The sequence below is a fragment of the Tupaia chinensis genome, unplaced genomic scaffold (genome assembly GCF_000334495.1).
Source record: "Tupaia chinensis unplaced genomic scaffold, TupChi_1.0 Scaffold000115_1, whole genome shotgun sequence".
In the NCBI taxonomy this organism is placed as follows: domain Eukaryota; kingdom Metazoa; phylum Chordata; class Mammalia; order Scandentia; family Tupaiidae; genus Tupaia; species Tupaia belangeri.
Window position 1 is genome coordinate 2,442,196 of NW_006159579.1, and position 16,965 is coordinate 2,459,160.

Sequence of the window (16,965 nt, forward strand, 5' to 3'; positions counted from 1 at the left end):
AAGACGAAATGGACTAAAATGTCCATTAACCCAAAGAAATCTACAAAGTCAATGCAATCCCTTTTAAAATTCCAGTGGCATTTTTTCTGAAATAGAAAAAAATATAAAATTTTTATAGAATTTCAAAGGGCTAGGACCAACAGATGGCTATATTAATTTCAGTTAAGGTGCTGGATTCCCATGTGGCTGGCTGCAGTTCAAGTCTCATATAAAATAAATAAGATAAATAAATAAGCCAATGTTTAAATAATAATAATTATGAAAATTTTAAAAAGAATTAAAAACAGAATATCAAAGATATATCTGAAAACCCATGTTCACAGCAGAGTTATTTATAGTAGTCAAGAGGTAGAAGCACCAACGTGTCCACTGACACCTAAATACATTTTTTTAAAGGTGGAATATACATACAATGGAATATTATTCAGCCTTAAAAAGAAAGAAAATCCTGTCACATGCCATAATATCCTTGAGGATGTTATGCTAAATGAAAGAAGCTAGTCACAAAAATACAAGTACCATCTGATTTCACTTCTGTGAGGTACCTGAAGTAGTTGAACTCATAGGAACAGAAAGTAAAAGTGTGGTTACCAGGGGCTGGGAGGGGGAGGGGGAAATGCGGAGCTACCTGATAAGTATGGAGTTTCAACTCTTCAAGATGAAAAAGGTCTAGAAATTATAAATAAGTACAATTATGATACTGCTGAAGTATAACTGGGCATTCCTACTCCATGTGTTTGTATGCATAGAATTACCTGAATTGTCACCCAAAACGACAACTGTGGTTATCACAATGGAGACAGATTTCAAGTGGTTTTTACTTGATTAAATATTTTTTCATTTGTAGGACCAGTAGATGGCGTAATGGTTATGTCACTAGACTCCCATGTAGTCAATTGTGGTTTGATTCCCGGACCTGATGGCTTAAACCTCACACAGGGCATGTGTGTGTCCGTGCCCAAGATCCCAAGAGGAGAATGGAGGAGAAGGGATTGTTGCGTGGCCATCCCCCTGAGGGGTGATTTCTCACTTTCTGTCTCTCTGTCTCTGTCTCTCTGGTGAGCACATGAGCCCTATAGCAAAAATCTCTCTTAAGAAAATGGGTTTTTTTTTTCATTTGTTTTATATGGGCCATGTACAACTTTTCCCCAAATATTTATTCATTTAATTTCATTTGCTATTATTTGTAATTTGACCTGAGAGAGACAGAGAGAGAGAGGGAAAGGAGAAAGCAAGCTGCCAGATCCAGGACTCAAACCACAATCAGGCATGTGAGAATCCAGCGCCTTTAACCACCCTGCCACCTGCTGGCCTCCCATGTACAATTTTTGCACTCAAGAAAAAGAATAGGGCTAGACCTATAGCACCACACAGAGGAAACCAGATCTTAGGTGGCTGACCAGGGTTCTGTCCAGGCCATGGCGACTTGAAAAATCCTGACCAGATGAATTGGAGAAAAAAACAATTGCCACATGACTAGGTCCATGGTGGGGGTTCTCTCTCACATGCACGTGTGCACAAGCACACGCCCTTTGGCATTTTTTAGAAATGTTCTTTTAACATTTAAAATTAACTAAAAAATAAATAAGAAAAGGTGTTTCTAGGGATACAAAACTGGGCACTAGTGAGCTGTCTGGGCAGTAGCCCGCCTTCTCCAGGCAATCCACAGCCCTAGGATTCCACCCAGGGCACTTCCTGAGGCATATGGAGATATACTCTCATCCTTATCACAGTGAAGAAACAGGGTTATGACAAATTTCACAGTTCAGATGACCCTGCAGGTTCTCCTGGGCAGTAATGCTAGGGACATGTCTTCCCACCTCAGCTCTGACCCAGCCTCAAATGTCACTTTCCGGCCCTAAATTTGTATCTTTCTCAGTTCAACCTGATCTAGATATTCCCCAAAGCTGGGTATTCACTAAGTCAAAAATGACCACCTCAAATTCAGTTCTTAAAGACACTGTGTGCCAGGTTTCCAGAAACTCCTGTAAAGGCCCTCTTTCCACTTCATCCGCGTTCTGCAAGCCTTTTCCGTACAAACAGATGAGTGCCTGTCACCACAAGAGGGCGCAGAACCCCTTTCACAGAAGGCCGGTTGCTGTCCATTGGATCAGCACTAGCAAAAATAAAGCTCCCAAACTGGCTTTTCCCCCGCAATAATCCCAAATAATTTAATCAAACATGATAATATCATTCATAGACTATTACCTCTTGTAGGTGGACTGTCAATCTCATCTCAGTTGGGCAGACGGATCTTCTGGGATGATTTTTTTTAATGAAATATATTTTTTTATTGTAGAGTAGTCATTTTAATCAAAACCAGCACAGTTATATCCAGGCTACCGTTAACAGCTGCCCTGTGTAACTTGCATCATCCTGTGGTGTCATTTTTGACAATAACATTTTTTCACATTACATTTCTAATATAAAACTCTCAATGATTTTTTTAAAAACGTTTGTTGAATACCAACTATATGCCAGGCACTGTAGTAAGTGCTAGAGATACAACTTTAAATAAAAGGAACAAAAATCCTTGTCCTCATGGGGCTTATACTCTGTGTAAGACCTACCCTTTAGGGCCAGCAGGTGGCATGGAGGTTAAGGCACTGGATCCCACACAGTCAGCAGTTTGGTTTCAGTCTGGACTTGGCTTGAAAGCCACACCAGGTATCTGTGTGCCCAAAATTCCAAGAGGAGAATGGAGAAGGGATTGCAGCATAACCATCCCCTCTAGAGGGTGAATTCTCACCTTCCCTCTCTCTCTGTCTTTATCCATCTGGTGAGTGTATGAACCTTATAGTGGAAAAGAGAGAAAGAGAGAGAGAGAGAGAACAAAAGAAAAGGAAAAAAAAAGATTTACGTGTTGAGGTCAAGTATTTTATTTGTAATGCTACTATCTTATTCTTCCCTCAGCTTTTTTGGGGGAAATTTTGTAACCTACAGAAAAGTTGAAATAATAATACTATGAACACTTACATACTTTTTGCTCAGACTCATTAAATTTTTTTCTTTTCTTTTCTTTTTCTTTTTTTTTTTTTTGAGAGAGAGAGAGAGAGAAATTGCTATAGGTTGTGTGTGCTCACCAGAGAGACAGAAAGTAAGAAATGACTCCCTAGGAAGATGGCCATGCCACAGTCCCTTCTCCTCTATTCTCCTCTTGGGATTTTGGGCATGCATGCACACACGCACAGCATAAGGTTTAAGCCACCAGGTCCGGGACTCGAACAGTAGTTGACTATGTGGGAGTTCAGCAACTTAACCATTACGCCATCTGCTGGTCTCCAGACTCATTAATCTTTTTTTTTTTTTTTTTTTGCCAGTTGCACTCTCTAGAGAGAGACAGAGAGACAAAGTGACAAAGCACTCCCCATGGGGGTGATCACACTGCAATCCTTTCTCCTCCATTTCTCCCTCCTTTCAGAATTTCGGGCACACATACACATACTTCCTGTGTTCTTTGGGCTGCCACATCTGGGACTCAAGCTGCACAGTCAGCCATGTAGGATCCAGCTGCCTTAATCACCACGCCACAGGCTGCCCCAATTTGTCCTAATTAATTAATAATAATGATGCTAAGTTTGCTCTCTTGGCTAATCTGATGTCTTCATTGGAGAGGTACATTTTCCCCTATGTAATTAATAAGTAATTACCTTCAAGACTGTGAGAATATCTTATCCCCCAACTACCTTTTGTGTGTGTGTGATTTTTTGTTTTTAAAGAAATTTTTGCTATAGAGCACGTGTGCTCACAGGGAAACAGAGAGAAAGAGAGACAGAAAGCAAGAAATCACCTTCTGGGGGAATGGCCACACCGCATCTCTGCTCCTCCATTCTCTTCTCAGGATCTTGGGCACAAGTGCACATGTGCCTGATGTGAGTTTTAAGCTGCCAGGTCTGGTACTCAAACCGTAGTCAACTACGTAGGAGTCCAGCAACATAACCATTACACCATCTGGTGGTCCCTCACCCAGTAACTTTTAACATCCTTTGATGATCTCTGCCTGAATTGTCATGCCGGTGGTTATAAAATGGTGATTTTTTTTTTTTGGAGAGTTTGTTTTGTTTTGTTTTGTTTTGCTATAGGGTGCGTGCGCTCACCAGACAGACAGAGAGACAGAAAGTGAGAAATCACCTCCCAGGTGGGATGGTCACACCACAATCCCTTCTCCTCCGTTCTCCTCTCAGGATCTTGGGCACGCACGCACACATGCCCGGCGTGAGTTTTAAGCCACCAGGTCCGGGACACGAACCGCGGTCGACTACATGGGAGTCCAGCGACATAGCCATTATGCTAACTGCTGGTCCCAATAAAATGGTGATTTTTCTAATCCTGTCATCTCTTCCCCCTTTAGCCAGTGATAGTCACCACAAAAGAGGGGGGCATCTTTTATCAGGGGCATCACTATGGACTCGTGAATTCTTTTTCTTTTATTCAATGTTTTATAATCTACTACTGTCATTACCTATTTCCCTTTGGTTTTATTAAGATATCATTTACATACATGAAATGCATATGCATAAGTACATAATCTGATGAGTTTTTTTAAATAATTATTTATTTTATTTTATTTATTCTTTCATTTATTTTTTTAATTTGACCAGAGAGAGACAGAGGTTGAGAACGTGAGAGAGAGAGAGAGAGAGAGGAAGTGTGAGAAAGCAAGCCACCAGATTCAGACTTGAACCCTGGTCGGCCATGTGGGAGTGTCCAGCGCCATAACCACCATGCCACCTGTTGATGAATTTTTTATTGCCAGAGGCACGTGTGCTTGCCAAAGAGAGAACGTGAGAGACAGAAAGCACTCCCTCTCCCACCATGGTGTGATCATTTAACCCTTGCTCATGCCATTTTAGTATTGTTCTGCAGTTAGTTTCAGTGGTTTCTTTCTTTCCTCGGTAGATTGCATCTTATAGATGGATAAAGCAATGAGAGTTCCACCTTCAATCTGCCCTTCAGCACAAATACTGTTCAAAAAACACTCAAATCCTGTTTGTTTGATTCGTACAATTATTCTAATAATAGTGCAATAGTTCAATCCCTTTCAAAATCATCTTTGAAAACAATTTTTTAAAAATGTCTTTTAAAAAGAAACAATCCAACTAAAAGCCACTGCCTCTGAATTTGTACTACATTCTTTGGACCCTCCTCATAGGTGACAAATTGTCTGGTAGATTCAAATCTTACAAACAACACAAAGTCCTCTAGAGCTCGATGACTAAACGGACAATTAATACCAGTTTTTCTGCGGTTTTTGTTTGTTTTTACTACCAGAGAATTCATGTACTCTTCAGAGAGAGAGGAAGAGACAGAGGAAAAGAAAATGGGAGGTGGTCAGACCACAATCCCTTCTCCTCCGTTTCTCCGTCCTGTTAGGATTTAGGGCATACACACACGCATGCACACACAGAATGTTTTTCAAGTCACTGTGACTAGGGTTTGATTCACAGTTGGCCATATAGGATCTGGCTCTCTTAACCACTAGGGTATGGAACCAATCTAAACACTTTTAAAAAGTTTCTTTACTTATTTCCTCCATGAGAAAGGGAAACAGAGCAAGAGAAAGAGAGGTATCCCCAATAAGGTCTTCACACGGCCATCCCACCCTCAGCCTGAGGCAGGCAGGATCATGGGCATGTACCACACTCAGAATATTTAGGAAGATTTCTGGACTTGAACTGGAAATCTTCTCATTTAGGTCAGCCTCACAGAACACTGCACTATTCCTGTACCAAGTTGGCTGGTCATTTTTCCCTGTTTTAAAAACTTTTTGAAGGGGACCAGCAGTTAGTGTAATGGCTATGTCGCTGGACTCCCATATAGTTGACCGCAGTTCAAGTCCCAGACCCTGTGGCTTAAACTCACGCCAGGCCACGTGTGTGTGGGTGCCCAAGATCCCGAGAGGAAAATGGAGAAGGGATTGCGGCGTGGCCATCCCCGCTGGGGGGTGATTTCTCACTTTCTCTGTCTCTCTCTGCCTTTCTGGCGAGCACACGTGCCCTATAAAAAAACCTCTCAAAAGAAAAAAAAAAGAAAGAAAAAATTATTTCCAACACTCTCCAACAGTACAGATTCAAGGAGAAATTATATTATTGCTAAGACATTTTTATTGGTGAATACACCATCAAAACTGTACATCTCAAAATACATGCCAGAAGAATAATTTCCTTTCAGGGCTCATGTGAGCAATTTTCTCTTTGGCACATACTATCCAACCAAATAAAATGAAAATAAGGCTTTCTTACTGACAGTCGCATCATGACTCAGAAAATTTGCCTGTCACATTATATATTTTTTTCTTTCTTTGAAAATATTCAAGAGATTAAATCAACATCTCATGTTTCCAATATCTTTTAAATTCTACTGGTTTGAAGCTTTCCTTCACAAGAACATCATTACGATAATACATTGATGCTATGTCATTTGGTTGATTCTGCACATTTGATAAAATCACATATTATTTTCCAAGTCTGCATTTAGACTGCGCCTGCAAACTACTGCTGAATCATGGGGTGGTGGGGAGTGGGAGGGATGGAGATGAGTGTGTAGGGGTACATATGTGTTTTACATTTCTTGTCTTTTGACCTTTTAAAATATTGAGATACAATTCATATACCATAAAATCCACCCTATTAAAACATACAGTTCAGCAGATTTTAGTATAGACACAAAGCTTTGTAACCTTCATAAGTATCTGATTTCTAATTTTTAAAGTATATTTATTTATTCTGAGAAAGAGAGAGAGAGAGAGCAAGTCTCCCTCCACAGGTTTGCAACACCACAATCCACCCCTAATCTCAGCTGGCCTGGGTCATGGGTATATACATACCTGGCATATTCAAAGAGGTTCCAGAATGTGAATTCAGGACCTTTCCCGTGTGGGTCTAGTTGCGTTACCACTGCACCATTGCCTGACTCCTATAGCATCTAATTCTTTTTTTTTTTTTTAATGATCAGTTATTTAATTAGGTTCTTGGGAAAATTTTCAGAACACCAATTTGTGAGAATAAACTCCATTTGTAAGGGCAAACACAGATCGCAGGTAGACCTGGAGCTGTGGAACAGCTTTGACTTTAGGTAAAATTCTCAAGTCCACAGCTTTCTGATCAACCTTGTGCTGCTCTGAAAACCCACATTTCTCCTTCTCTGTGTTGAAGATTTCACCTTCCTGGTGTCTGGGCTTCCACAGTTTCTTTTTCTATTTCTTTTTGTTTGTTTGTTTGTTTGTTTGTTTTGAGAGGTTTTTGCTATAGGGCAAGTGCACTTGCCAGAAAGAGACAGACAGAGAGATAGAAAGTGAGAAATCAAGCCCCGGGGGGATGGCCACGCCGCAATCTCTTCTCCTCCATTCTCCTCTTGGGATCTTGGGCACACACGCACACACGACTGGTGTGTTTAAGTCACCGGGTCCGAGACTTGAACCACGGTCGGCTACATGGTCACCACAGTTTCTTTTTCTTGAAGTAAGCATCGGTAAGCATGGGATTTTTACTAATACCAGTTTTCGAAGAGGTGATGATTACAAATTTCTGGTGCATTCTACGCAGTGGAACTTGATTGAGGACCAGAGATCCAGTTACAAGTAGAAAACCACTGCTCGGCTGCTTCTGGAAAACCACTCTGTTGCCTCTGCGGCATCCAGTGAGGTTGATCAGAATGGCCCCAGGAGTGATGCTGGCTCGAAGATTTCTCACATGCTGATTGAAGGTTTTTTTGCCATGACTCAACAGCTTTTGAGGGACATCTTCAGTCAGATAATACTTAGGCATTATGCAAAATTTAACCACCTGGGTACCACCATTCTTGTCTCCACCAACTGGTTTTGTGACAGTGGCAAGAACATTTTCCTTCTTTTTCTTTTCGATCCTGGATTTAATGGTTGAGTATTTCCTCTTGTACATGTCCTCCCTGGAACACATGGCAGACCAAGAGCATCTGCCGATGCCCCAGACTAGGACAGGGTTTCAGGGGCAATGGGGCTTCCCCTTCTTGGGCTTTTTAGCCTTGGGGTCACCCTTTTTAACCTTGCCACTGTCATCAGCCTTCTTGGCTTTAGGTTTCTTCTCCTCTGTATCCTGCTTTGCAGCTTTTTCACCTATCACCTTGTATAGTGGGGAAGAAAATTAAACTCTCTAGTATCTAATTCTTAATCACCAACCCTCCCCCAAAAAATACCCATTAAGATAGTACTCCTCATTTCTCTCCTTTTTCCTTGATAATCACTAGTTTACTTTCTGTCTCTATAGATTCATCTATTCTGGGTACATTATATAAAGTTAGTCGTACAATATGTGGCCTTTTGTCTCTCTGTCTGTCTGGCGAGCGCACCTGCCCTATAGCGAAAACCTCTCCAAAAAGTTTTTTTTTATAAAAAGTATTCAGAGCAAAAAATGCTTTTAAAAAATTGCAACAATTAGAATAACCCAAAACTTTTTTTTTTTGGGAGAGGTTTTTTTGCTATAGGGTGCATGTGCTCGCCAGACAGACAGAGAGAGACATAGAGACAGAAAACGAGAAATCACCCCCCGGGGGGATGGTCATGCCTCAATCCCTTCTCCTCCATTCTCCTCTTGGGATCTTGGGCATGCATGCACACACGCCTGGCATGAGTTTTAAGCCACCGTGGTCGACTACGTGGGAGTCCAGCGACATAGCCATTACGCTAACTGCTGGTTCCAATAATCCAAAACTTTTTAAAACAAATTATTTATTTAATTTTATTTATCATTTTTACTATTTTAAAATTTGGCCAAAGAGAGACAGAGAGAGAGAGGGAAAGTGAGAAAGCAAGCCACCAGGTCTGGGACTTGAACCTTGTTGACTATGTGGGAGTCCAGCTCCTTAATCACCATGCCACCTGCTGGCCCCAAAATAATCCAAATATTAAAAACAATACAGTGTTGGGGTCAGCAGTTAGCGTAATGGCTATATCGCTGGACTCCCATGTAGTAGACCACAGTTCGAGTCCCGGACCCAGTGGCTTAAACTCACGCTGGGCGCGTGTGCATGCATGTCTAAGATCCTGAGAGGAGAATGGAGGAGAAAGGATTGTAGCGTGGCCATCCCCCCCCCGCCCCGGGGGGGTGATTTTCTTGCTTTCAGTCTGTCTTTCTGTCGAGCTCATGTGCCTTACAGCAAAAAAACTCTCCAAAAAAAATACAGTGTAACAACTGTTGACATAACACTAACATTGTATTAGGTATTATAAGTAATGTAGAGATCATTTAAAGAATATGGGACTAGCTCATGGTATTGTGGTTCAGGTGACTGGATTCCACATGGCTGACAATATGGCAACTGCTGGTCCCCATTATTACTATTTTTTAACTTGCTCAGGGCACATGTGCTCACCAGAAAGAGACAGGGAAAGCAAACCACCAGGTCTGGAACTTGAACCGTGGTTGGCCATGTGGGAGTCCAACACCTTAACTACCACATCACCTGCTGGCCCCTGTAGGTTATCTTGTCATTCTATTAATAGTATTCTTTGAGGCACAAAAAATGAAAGTCCAACTTACCTAGATGTTTCTTTGTGTGTATGTGTTTCACTTAGATGTCATGCCTAAAAAAATCATTGCCTAATCCAAGGGTCTAAAAGTTTACATCTAAGGTTTCTTCTAAGAATTTTATAGTTTTAGGAATCCAAAATTTTTCTTTTTCATTGACTTAAAATGTTACCCATTAGGGGATCAGCAGATAATGTAATGGCTATGTCACTGAACTCACATATAGTAAACCATGGTTAAAGTCCCAGACCCGGTGGCTAAAACTCACATGGGGTGCATGTTCGTGTGTGCCCAAGATCCCAAGAAGAGAATGGAGGAGAATGGATTGCAGCATGGTCATCCACACTGGGGGGTGATTTCTCACTTTCTGTCTCTCTGTCTCTCTCTTTCTGGCAAGTCCATGTGCCCTATAGCAAAAACCTCTCCAAAGAGAAAAAAGTAACCCATTAGATGGTCTTGGCACTTTTTTCAAAAGTCCATTGACCTAGGGCCAGCATTTGGGTGGGGGTTAGATTGCTGAACTCTCACATGGCTGACCAAGGGTTGAGTCCCAGACCTGGGACCTTGTTTTCTCACTTTCTCTCTCTCTCTCTGGTGAGTGTACATGCTCGATAGCAAATTAAAACATAACAATAGATAAAATTAAATAATTCTTTAAAAAATATTTTTAAAAGCCAAACTGACCATAAATATAAGAGTTTATCTCTGAACTCTCAATTCTATTCCACTAATTTACATGTCTAGCATTATCCCAGTACCACATTGTCTTGATTATTGTAGCTTTGTAGTAAGTTTTAAAATCAGAAAATGTGAGTTCTCCAACTTTGCTGTTGTTTTAAAAGATTGTTTCGGCTATTCTAGGTCCCTTGAATTTCCATCTGAATTTTAAGATCAACTTATACATTTCACCTAAAAGAAAGGTGAAATTTTGAAAGAGATTGTATGGCATCTGGAGATAAGTTTTGATATTAATGCCATCTTATCAATATCATATATTCTGGGGTTGGCAGATGACCTGGTGGTTAGGGGCGCTGGACTCCCACATGGCTGACCCTGGTTTGAGTCTCCCACCTGGCAGCTTGCTTTCTCACTTTCTCTCTCTCTCTCTCACTCTGTTCCTCTCCAGTCAAAATAAAATAAAGTTAAATAAAATACATTTTTTAAATTATATATTTTAATCTATAAGCATTATTTTTTCCCATTTCTTTTTAAATTACTTATTTTTAGTTTATAGTGATAAGATCGGGATGTCTGTTAAATTTATTCCTAAGTAATTCATTGTTTCATATGCTATTATAAATGGAACTGGTTTCTTGATTTTATTTTTGGATTGATCACTGCAGATGTATAAAAGCACAACTAATTTTTGTATATTGATCTTGTATCCTGCAACTTCCTGATATAAAGCTTTTCTATTATTTGGAAGAAGCATAAAGATAGTAACCTTATTTTTGTCATTTTTTAACTGAAGAACAAATTTTTTTTTTTGGAGAGGTTTTTGCTATAGGGCACGTGCGCTCACCAGACAGAGACAGACAGAGAGACAGAAAGTGAGAACTCACCCCCCAGGAGGGATGGCCACGCCGCAATCGCTTCTCCTCCATTCTCCTCTGGGGATCTTGGGCACACACGCACACGTGCCCGGCGTGAGTTTTAAGCCACCAGGTCTGGGACGCGAACTGCGGTTGACTACATGGGAGTCCAGCGACATAGCCATTACGCTAACTGCTGGTCCCAAGAACAAACTTTTTATAAATGTATTATGTACAACATGTTGTTTTGAAATATGTATACATTGTGGAATGGCTAAGTTGAGCTAATTAACATATGCGATTATATTTTAGGAAAAATTTTTATTACAGGGTACATGCATTTGCCAGAGACACAGAAAGAGACAGAGACAGAAAGCAAGAAATAACTACCTGGAGGGGCAAGGCCCTGTCACAATCCTCCTCCTTTCTCCTCTTGGGATATTGGGCACACATGCACAGGCATCCAGCGTGAATTTTAAGACTCCAGGTCTGGGAATCAAACCATGGTCAGTGAAGTGAGAGTCTACAATGTAACCACTTTGCTACCTGCTGGTCCTCATATGTGATTAATGTTAAAACTAAGGATGTGTATTAGTTATAATGGTCTCTATGTTAGCTGGGTACCAGACAGGAAACAGGTGGCTCATTCAAACTAGGAAGATTAGAGAAGGGTTTACTAAAGAGATTGCTTATAAATAGGCAGAATGTGGGTGAACCACAGGGACAATATAATAATCCGGGGCTAGTAATAGCACAGCCATTAAGATCTCTAGCCTGAAAGGAATGAGGGAGTAGAGAAGTTACTTATTAGAGTTACAAAACAATACTAAAAGGTTGTGCGTGTGTTTGTGTGTGTGTGTGTGTAGAAAGAAATTTATTATAGGGAATTGGCTCACATAATGAAAACTGGCAAGTCCAGATCTACAGTGTAGGATAGCAGGCTCAAGACTCAGCGAGCTGATGGCACAGGTGGAGGCTGAGCAGTATGCTGGAGAATTCCCCCTTAGGTGATGGAGATTTGGTCTTTTTGTTCTCTTGAAGGTTGATTGATTGGATAAGGCCCACTCATATTATGGAGAACAATCTACTTTACTGGTTAAAATGTTAATCTCATCCAAAAAAATCCACACAGAAACAAAATAACATTTGAACAAATATCTGGGCATCTCATGGCTCAGGCAAGTTGACACATAAAATCAAACATCATTTGAAAAGAAGTCCAACTTCAGAGAAATAGTGCCCTTCAATTAAGAGATGTAGCCAGCTTGTCACAACTCTGCAGGATGGAAACTAGGGAAATAAAAAACACCATTGAGCTTACTCAGCTCCCTACGATCTCCTGCTTAACTTCTACTGACTAGACCCAATGGGAAGCTAGGAAACAAGGGATCCCATTGATGTAGTTAACACAGAACTGTAAGAGCAAAGAATAATTTATCCCCTGGGGCCCAAGATCAAGGTCGAAAAGAGTGGAGACAACATTCAGAAGGGCAAATGGAAAATATCCTACATGTGAATTTATGCCACAGTATCAGGCATTTGCAGTAGAATCAAAGAAAGTAGAAGGAAATAAGAAAAAAAAAAAAAAGAAAAAAAAACAGAAAATAAGACAATAGAAAATAGACATAATTGACAGTGACAACTAAGTCAAACATTTTTTCTTGAAAAAATAAAGATGAAAAATCTCTGGCAAGACTAAATAAGAAAGAAGGCATTGAAAGTTAATATTAGGAAGAAAAAGAAATAGGACTCTGTCAATAAATTCACAGAAAAGTACAGTTGTCTAAGTCAGGGAAAAAGATATAGTTTAGAAAATTATATTCTTTCCTCTTTCTAGCCTGTACTCTGAAATGCTGACTGATAATCAAGGGTTTCCCTGGGTATGGAGGTGAGCTGGCGTTGGCCACAAAACAGTCCTGAATGATGGGGTGGACTGTAGTTCTAAGAACAGCCATAGCTGATGAGAGTTCTTATGTCAGTTTCTAGATGATGTAACTTTACTCCATCAGGCCTCAGCTTTCAGTTTTGTCTTATTAAAAGTTATAGCAATTCAGGGCCAGCAGGAAGCATGGCAGTTAAGGGCACTGGACTCCCACATGGCCGACCACAGTTTAAGTCCCAGACCTGGTGGCTTGCTTTCTCACTTTCCCTATCTCTCTCTCTCTCATCCATCCTTCTCTGGTCAAAATTTAAAATTAAAAAATTTAATTAATTAATTAAAATAAAAAGATAATTAGGGATCAGCATTTGGCATAATGGCTATGTCACTGGACTCCCATGTAGTCGACCGGAGTTCTAGTCCCAGACCTGGTGGCTTAAACTCATGCTGGGTATGTTTGTGTGTGTGCGTGCCTAAGATCCTGAGAGGAGAATGGAGGCGAAGGGATTGTAGCGTGGCTATCCCCCCTGGGGGGTGATTTCTCACTTTCTATCTCTCTTTCTGGTGAGTGCATGTGCTCCATAGCAAAAACCTCTCCAAAAAGATAAAAAGATAATTAAAAAAAAGTTACAGCAATTCTCACTTGTGTATGGAGAATTAGGCATAGGTCTGGGTCCCAATTTGAGGCACATAAAACACACACACAGAAATCCTTGTTGCATGGAAGTACAGATGGATAGATGGGTAGATGAACGGGTAGAAGTATAGATTGGAACAAGAACTAGAACAAAAACAAAAACAAACAAACAAATAAAACCCTTCCCAAAGATACCAGAAAAAGAAGGGATATTCAACTATTAATCCCTGGGGTTCCCGAGCCAGCTAACTTTGGGTTTAACTATTCTTCAAGCATATTAGAAAAATAAACTAGACTCACGATTGTTATTTGCCACAAATCCTTTCTTTGGATCAAACCTGATGAAATAGTCTAATATGTAAAACATGAGAACCAAAACATAATAGCCAAAAGCAGATTTATTATAGTTTCGAAAAAAATAAAAATTAAAAAAAATCATCCAGTGGTTATGAGGAGTCTAGAAAAACCTGTCCCAGTAATGCCAACTTAGAGGTAAAAGGCTGACTGGGGCAGCTGAGAAGTGGGATTTTTTGCCTGGCAGGCTTCTTCTCCCTTGCCTGGTCATGGTTTTCAGGTGAGGAGAATGTTCCTGGATCTGATGAGGGCTCCCATGGCCCTGACCTCATAGTTTTTTTCTGAAATTTCAACCTATTCCGTTTGAAAGAGTAGAATTCTCTCATCAAATCTTCCACTTCCCATTGCTCTTCCTTCAGCCTCTGGCAACAGTGCAGGGCAGCAGGGTCGATGGGGTGAGCTTCTGTATTGAAGATGTAGCCCCCAGCTCCCAGGATACACTCCCCATAGGGGGTTATCACTGCATCGAAGGTGGAGCCATTGTTGTGGATGAAGTTGGTTGGGTCAAACAGAAGGTAGAGGTACTTCACAGTTTCAGCCAAGAAGAAAGACTCCATGCGGTTGTCGAGCTTATGGTCTCGCAGATCTTTGATCTGCCACATGGGAGAAGAAAGCAAATCAGAATAGCATCACAGCTTGGTTATAAGGATCAGGTGACTCCAAGACAAATTCCTCCTCTACCACTAAACTCTGGCCAAACTTCACTTCTCACCTGGATTACCACAACAGCTTCTGACTGGGCTTCCAGTTTCTATCCCTACCTATAATACATTTATATCCTAAATTTTACTTGTCATTTCTCCACCCAAAACCCTCTGTTGACACCCCATTTCAGGCAGACTAAATACCTAAGCCCTCCCGTGGCCAAGCAGGTCCTTTAGGTTCCCTCCCTGTTCTCACTTCTTAGTACATCAACCCTTGCTTGTGTTCAGTCACAAGGCCTGTCTGTTCCGGGAGCTACAAGCACACTCCCATTGTAAGCTGTTTGCATTTGTTGTTCTTTCAGCCCAGAGTACTCTTCCTCCAAATAACCTCATAGCTTCCTCCATCACTTCCTTCAGGACTCTGCTCAAACACAGCCTCATCAGAAAGGTCTTCTTTAAGGACCAGCAGATGGCATAATGGTTACATTGCTGGACTCTCACATAGTCTACTGAAGTTTGAGTCCTGGACCCAGAGACTTAAAACTCACACCAGGTGTGTGTGCATGCATGCCCAAAATCTCAAGAGGAGAATGGAAAAGAAAGGATTGCAGGTTGGCCATCCCCCCCAAGCCCCCCGGGGTGATTTCTTGTTTTCTGTCTCTCTGTCAAGCATACATACCCTATAGCAAGAATCTTTCTCTGAAAAAAAGAAAGATCTCCTTTCACCTCCCTACATGACATGTCAACTTCCTATCCCCCCCATCCTACCTTCTTGTGACTATAAACAGAGACTTAATCATCCCTCTTAATGATGGCATAGTATTCCATTGTCAAAATGTATCATCGTTTATTTAGCTAATTCTCTCTCAAGGAGCTTTCTGTGGTTATAAAGCTTTTGCTATTGTAAACAACTAATAAAGTTTTATGTAGAAAATTTCAACTGAATTTACAGGGATGGATAAATAATATTACTTGCTATAAACATTTATTTTAGCCCCTTAGAGTTTGCAAACATTTAAGCAAAACATTCTCAGGGGACACATAGCTTACATAAAAAAATGTGACTCAAATAGGGACTCAATGTAACAAGACTTAAATTTTTTTTGTCCAGTTTTAGAGAAGTCAGACACCAGTTCCCATCATTCACCTTGGAAGACCTCCAAAAGGATTCATTTTCATGGAAATAAGTCTAGCATTCTTAAGAAGGTCACTGTGGACTTATCACTTTGGCTTTCACTTTGGCTTTTCACAGACTACAATTTTTTTTATTTTTTGGAGAGGTTTTTGCTATAGGGCATGTGTGCTCACCAGAAAGATAGAGACAGAGAGATGGAAAGCAAGAAATCACCCCCCAGGAGGGATGGCCACGCTGCAATCCCTTCTCCTCCATTCTCCTCTCGGGATCTTGGGCACGCATGCACATGCGCCCGGTGTGAGTTTAAGCCACTGGGTCCGGGACTCGAACCATGGTCGACTACATGGGAGTTCAGCGACATAGCCATTACGCTAACTGCTGGTCCCCAGATTACAACATATTTGCAACTAAAACACATCACAGCTTTTTTTTTCTCCCTATACATATAGGTCTTATTTTTAAAAATACATATCTATATTTTATTTGTGGAATATAATCAGATTACATAATTTAGCAAACTTTTTGGCTTTTCTTAAATCCTACACTTTAACACAAACTCTGTAGGTTTTTCAGATAATTTTTCCAGTCTATTTTCTCATATATCTTATTTGATGTTATCTTATTTACACCTTCCCTGCTTGGGTCCTACAAGGATATGAGATGATTCTCACCCTTGACCCCTTCAATCCATTCTCCACAGAGTAGCAAGAGTGATCTGTCCAAAATCCAAATCGGATTATGTCACTGCTCAACTGTAAATTCTACCAAGCCTGCTCATTCCAAGAAGGACAAAATTCTAATGATTTCCGATGGCTTACAGGAAGCCCACTGTGTTCCAGCCCCTGCCTACCTCTGACCTTACCTCTTCCCACATTCCTCCTGCTCACTCTACTCCCGCCACATTATGTCTGTCACCCAGAGACTCATTTATTGTTTTTTCTACTGAAATATAAGCTCCAGGAGAGCAGAGGTGGGGTCTTTCTTCATCACTACAACTTTTAGGTTTAGCACAGTACATAGCATGTGAAAGAGAGACAATAAATACCTGTGAAACTACTGGGACTGTTTTGTCCTAAGAGCTATAGGACTCTGGATTGCCCTTCTTAAAATGGAGTTTTTAAGGGGCCAGCAGATGGCATAGTAGTTACGTCACTGGACACCCACATGGCTGACCATGTTCGAGTCCCAGACTCAGTGGCTTGAAAATCACAACAGGTATGTGTGTGTGCATGCCCAAGATCTTGGGAGGAGAATGGAGGAAAAGGGATTGCAGCATGGCCA

The 16,965-nt window shown here is 40.9% G+C and overlaps 1 protein-coding gene and 1 pseudogene across 1 annotated transcript in view; both read right to left on the bottom strand.

Moving 5' to 3' along the window:
* Positions 1-6,982: 6,982 nt before the first annotated feature.
* Positions 6,983-12,990, bottom strand: LOC106734430 (60S ribosomal protein L6 pseudogene; annotated as a pseudogene).
* Positions 12,991-13,931: 941 nt separating this feature from the next.
* The window catches only part of EDEM2 (ER degradation enhancing alpha-mannosidase like protein 2), a 58,047-nt gene continuing 55,013 nt past the window's right edge, over positions 13,932-16,965 (bottom strand). Inside the window, exon 12 of the mRNA XM_006144044.3 lies at positions 13,932-14,498. Within this exon, the coding sequence (XP_006144106.1) occupies positions 13,998-14,498 (501 nt within the window). The 3' untranslated portion in view covers positions 13,932-13,997. The remainder of the gene's footprint in view (positions 14,499-16,965) is intronic.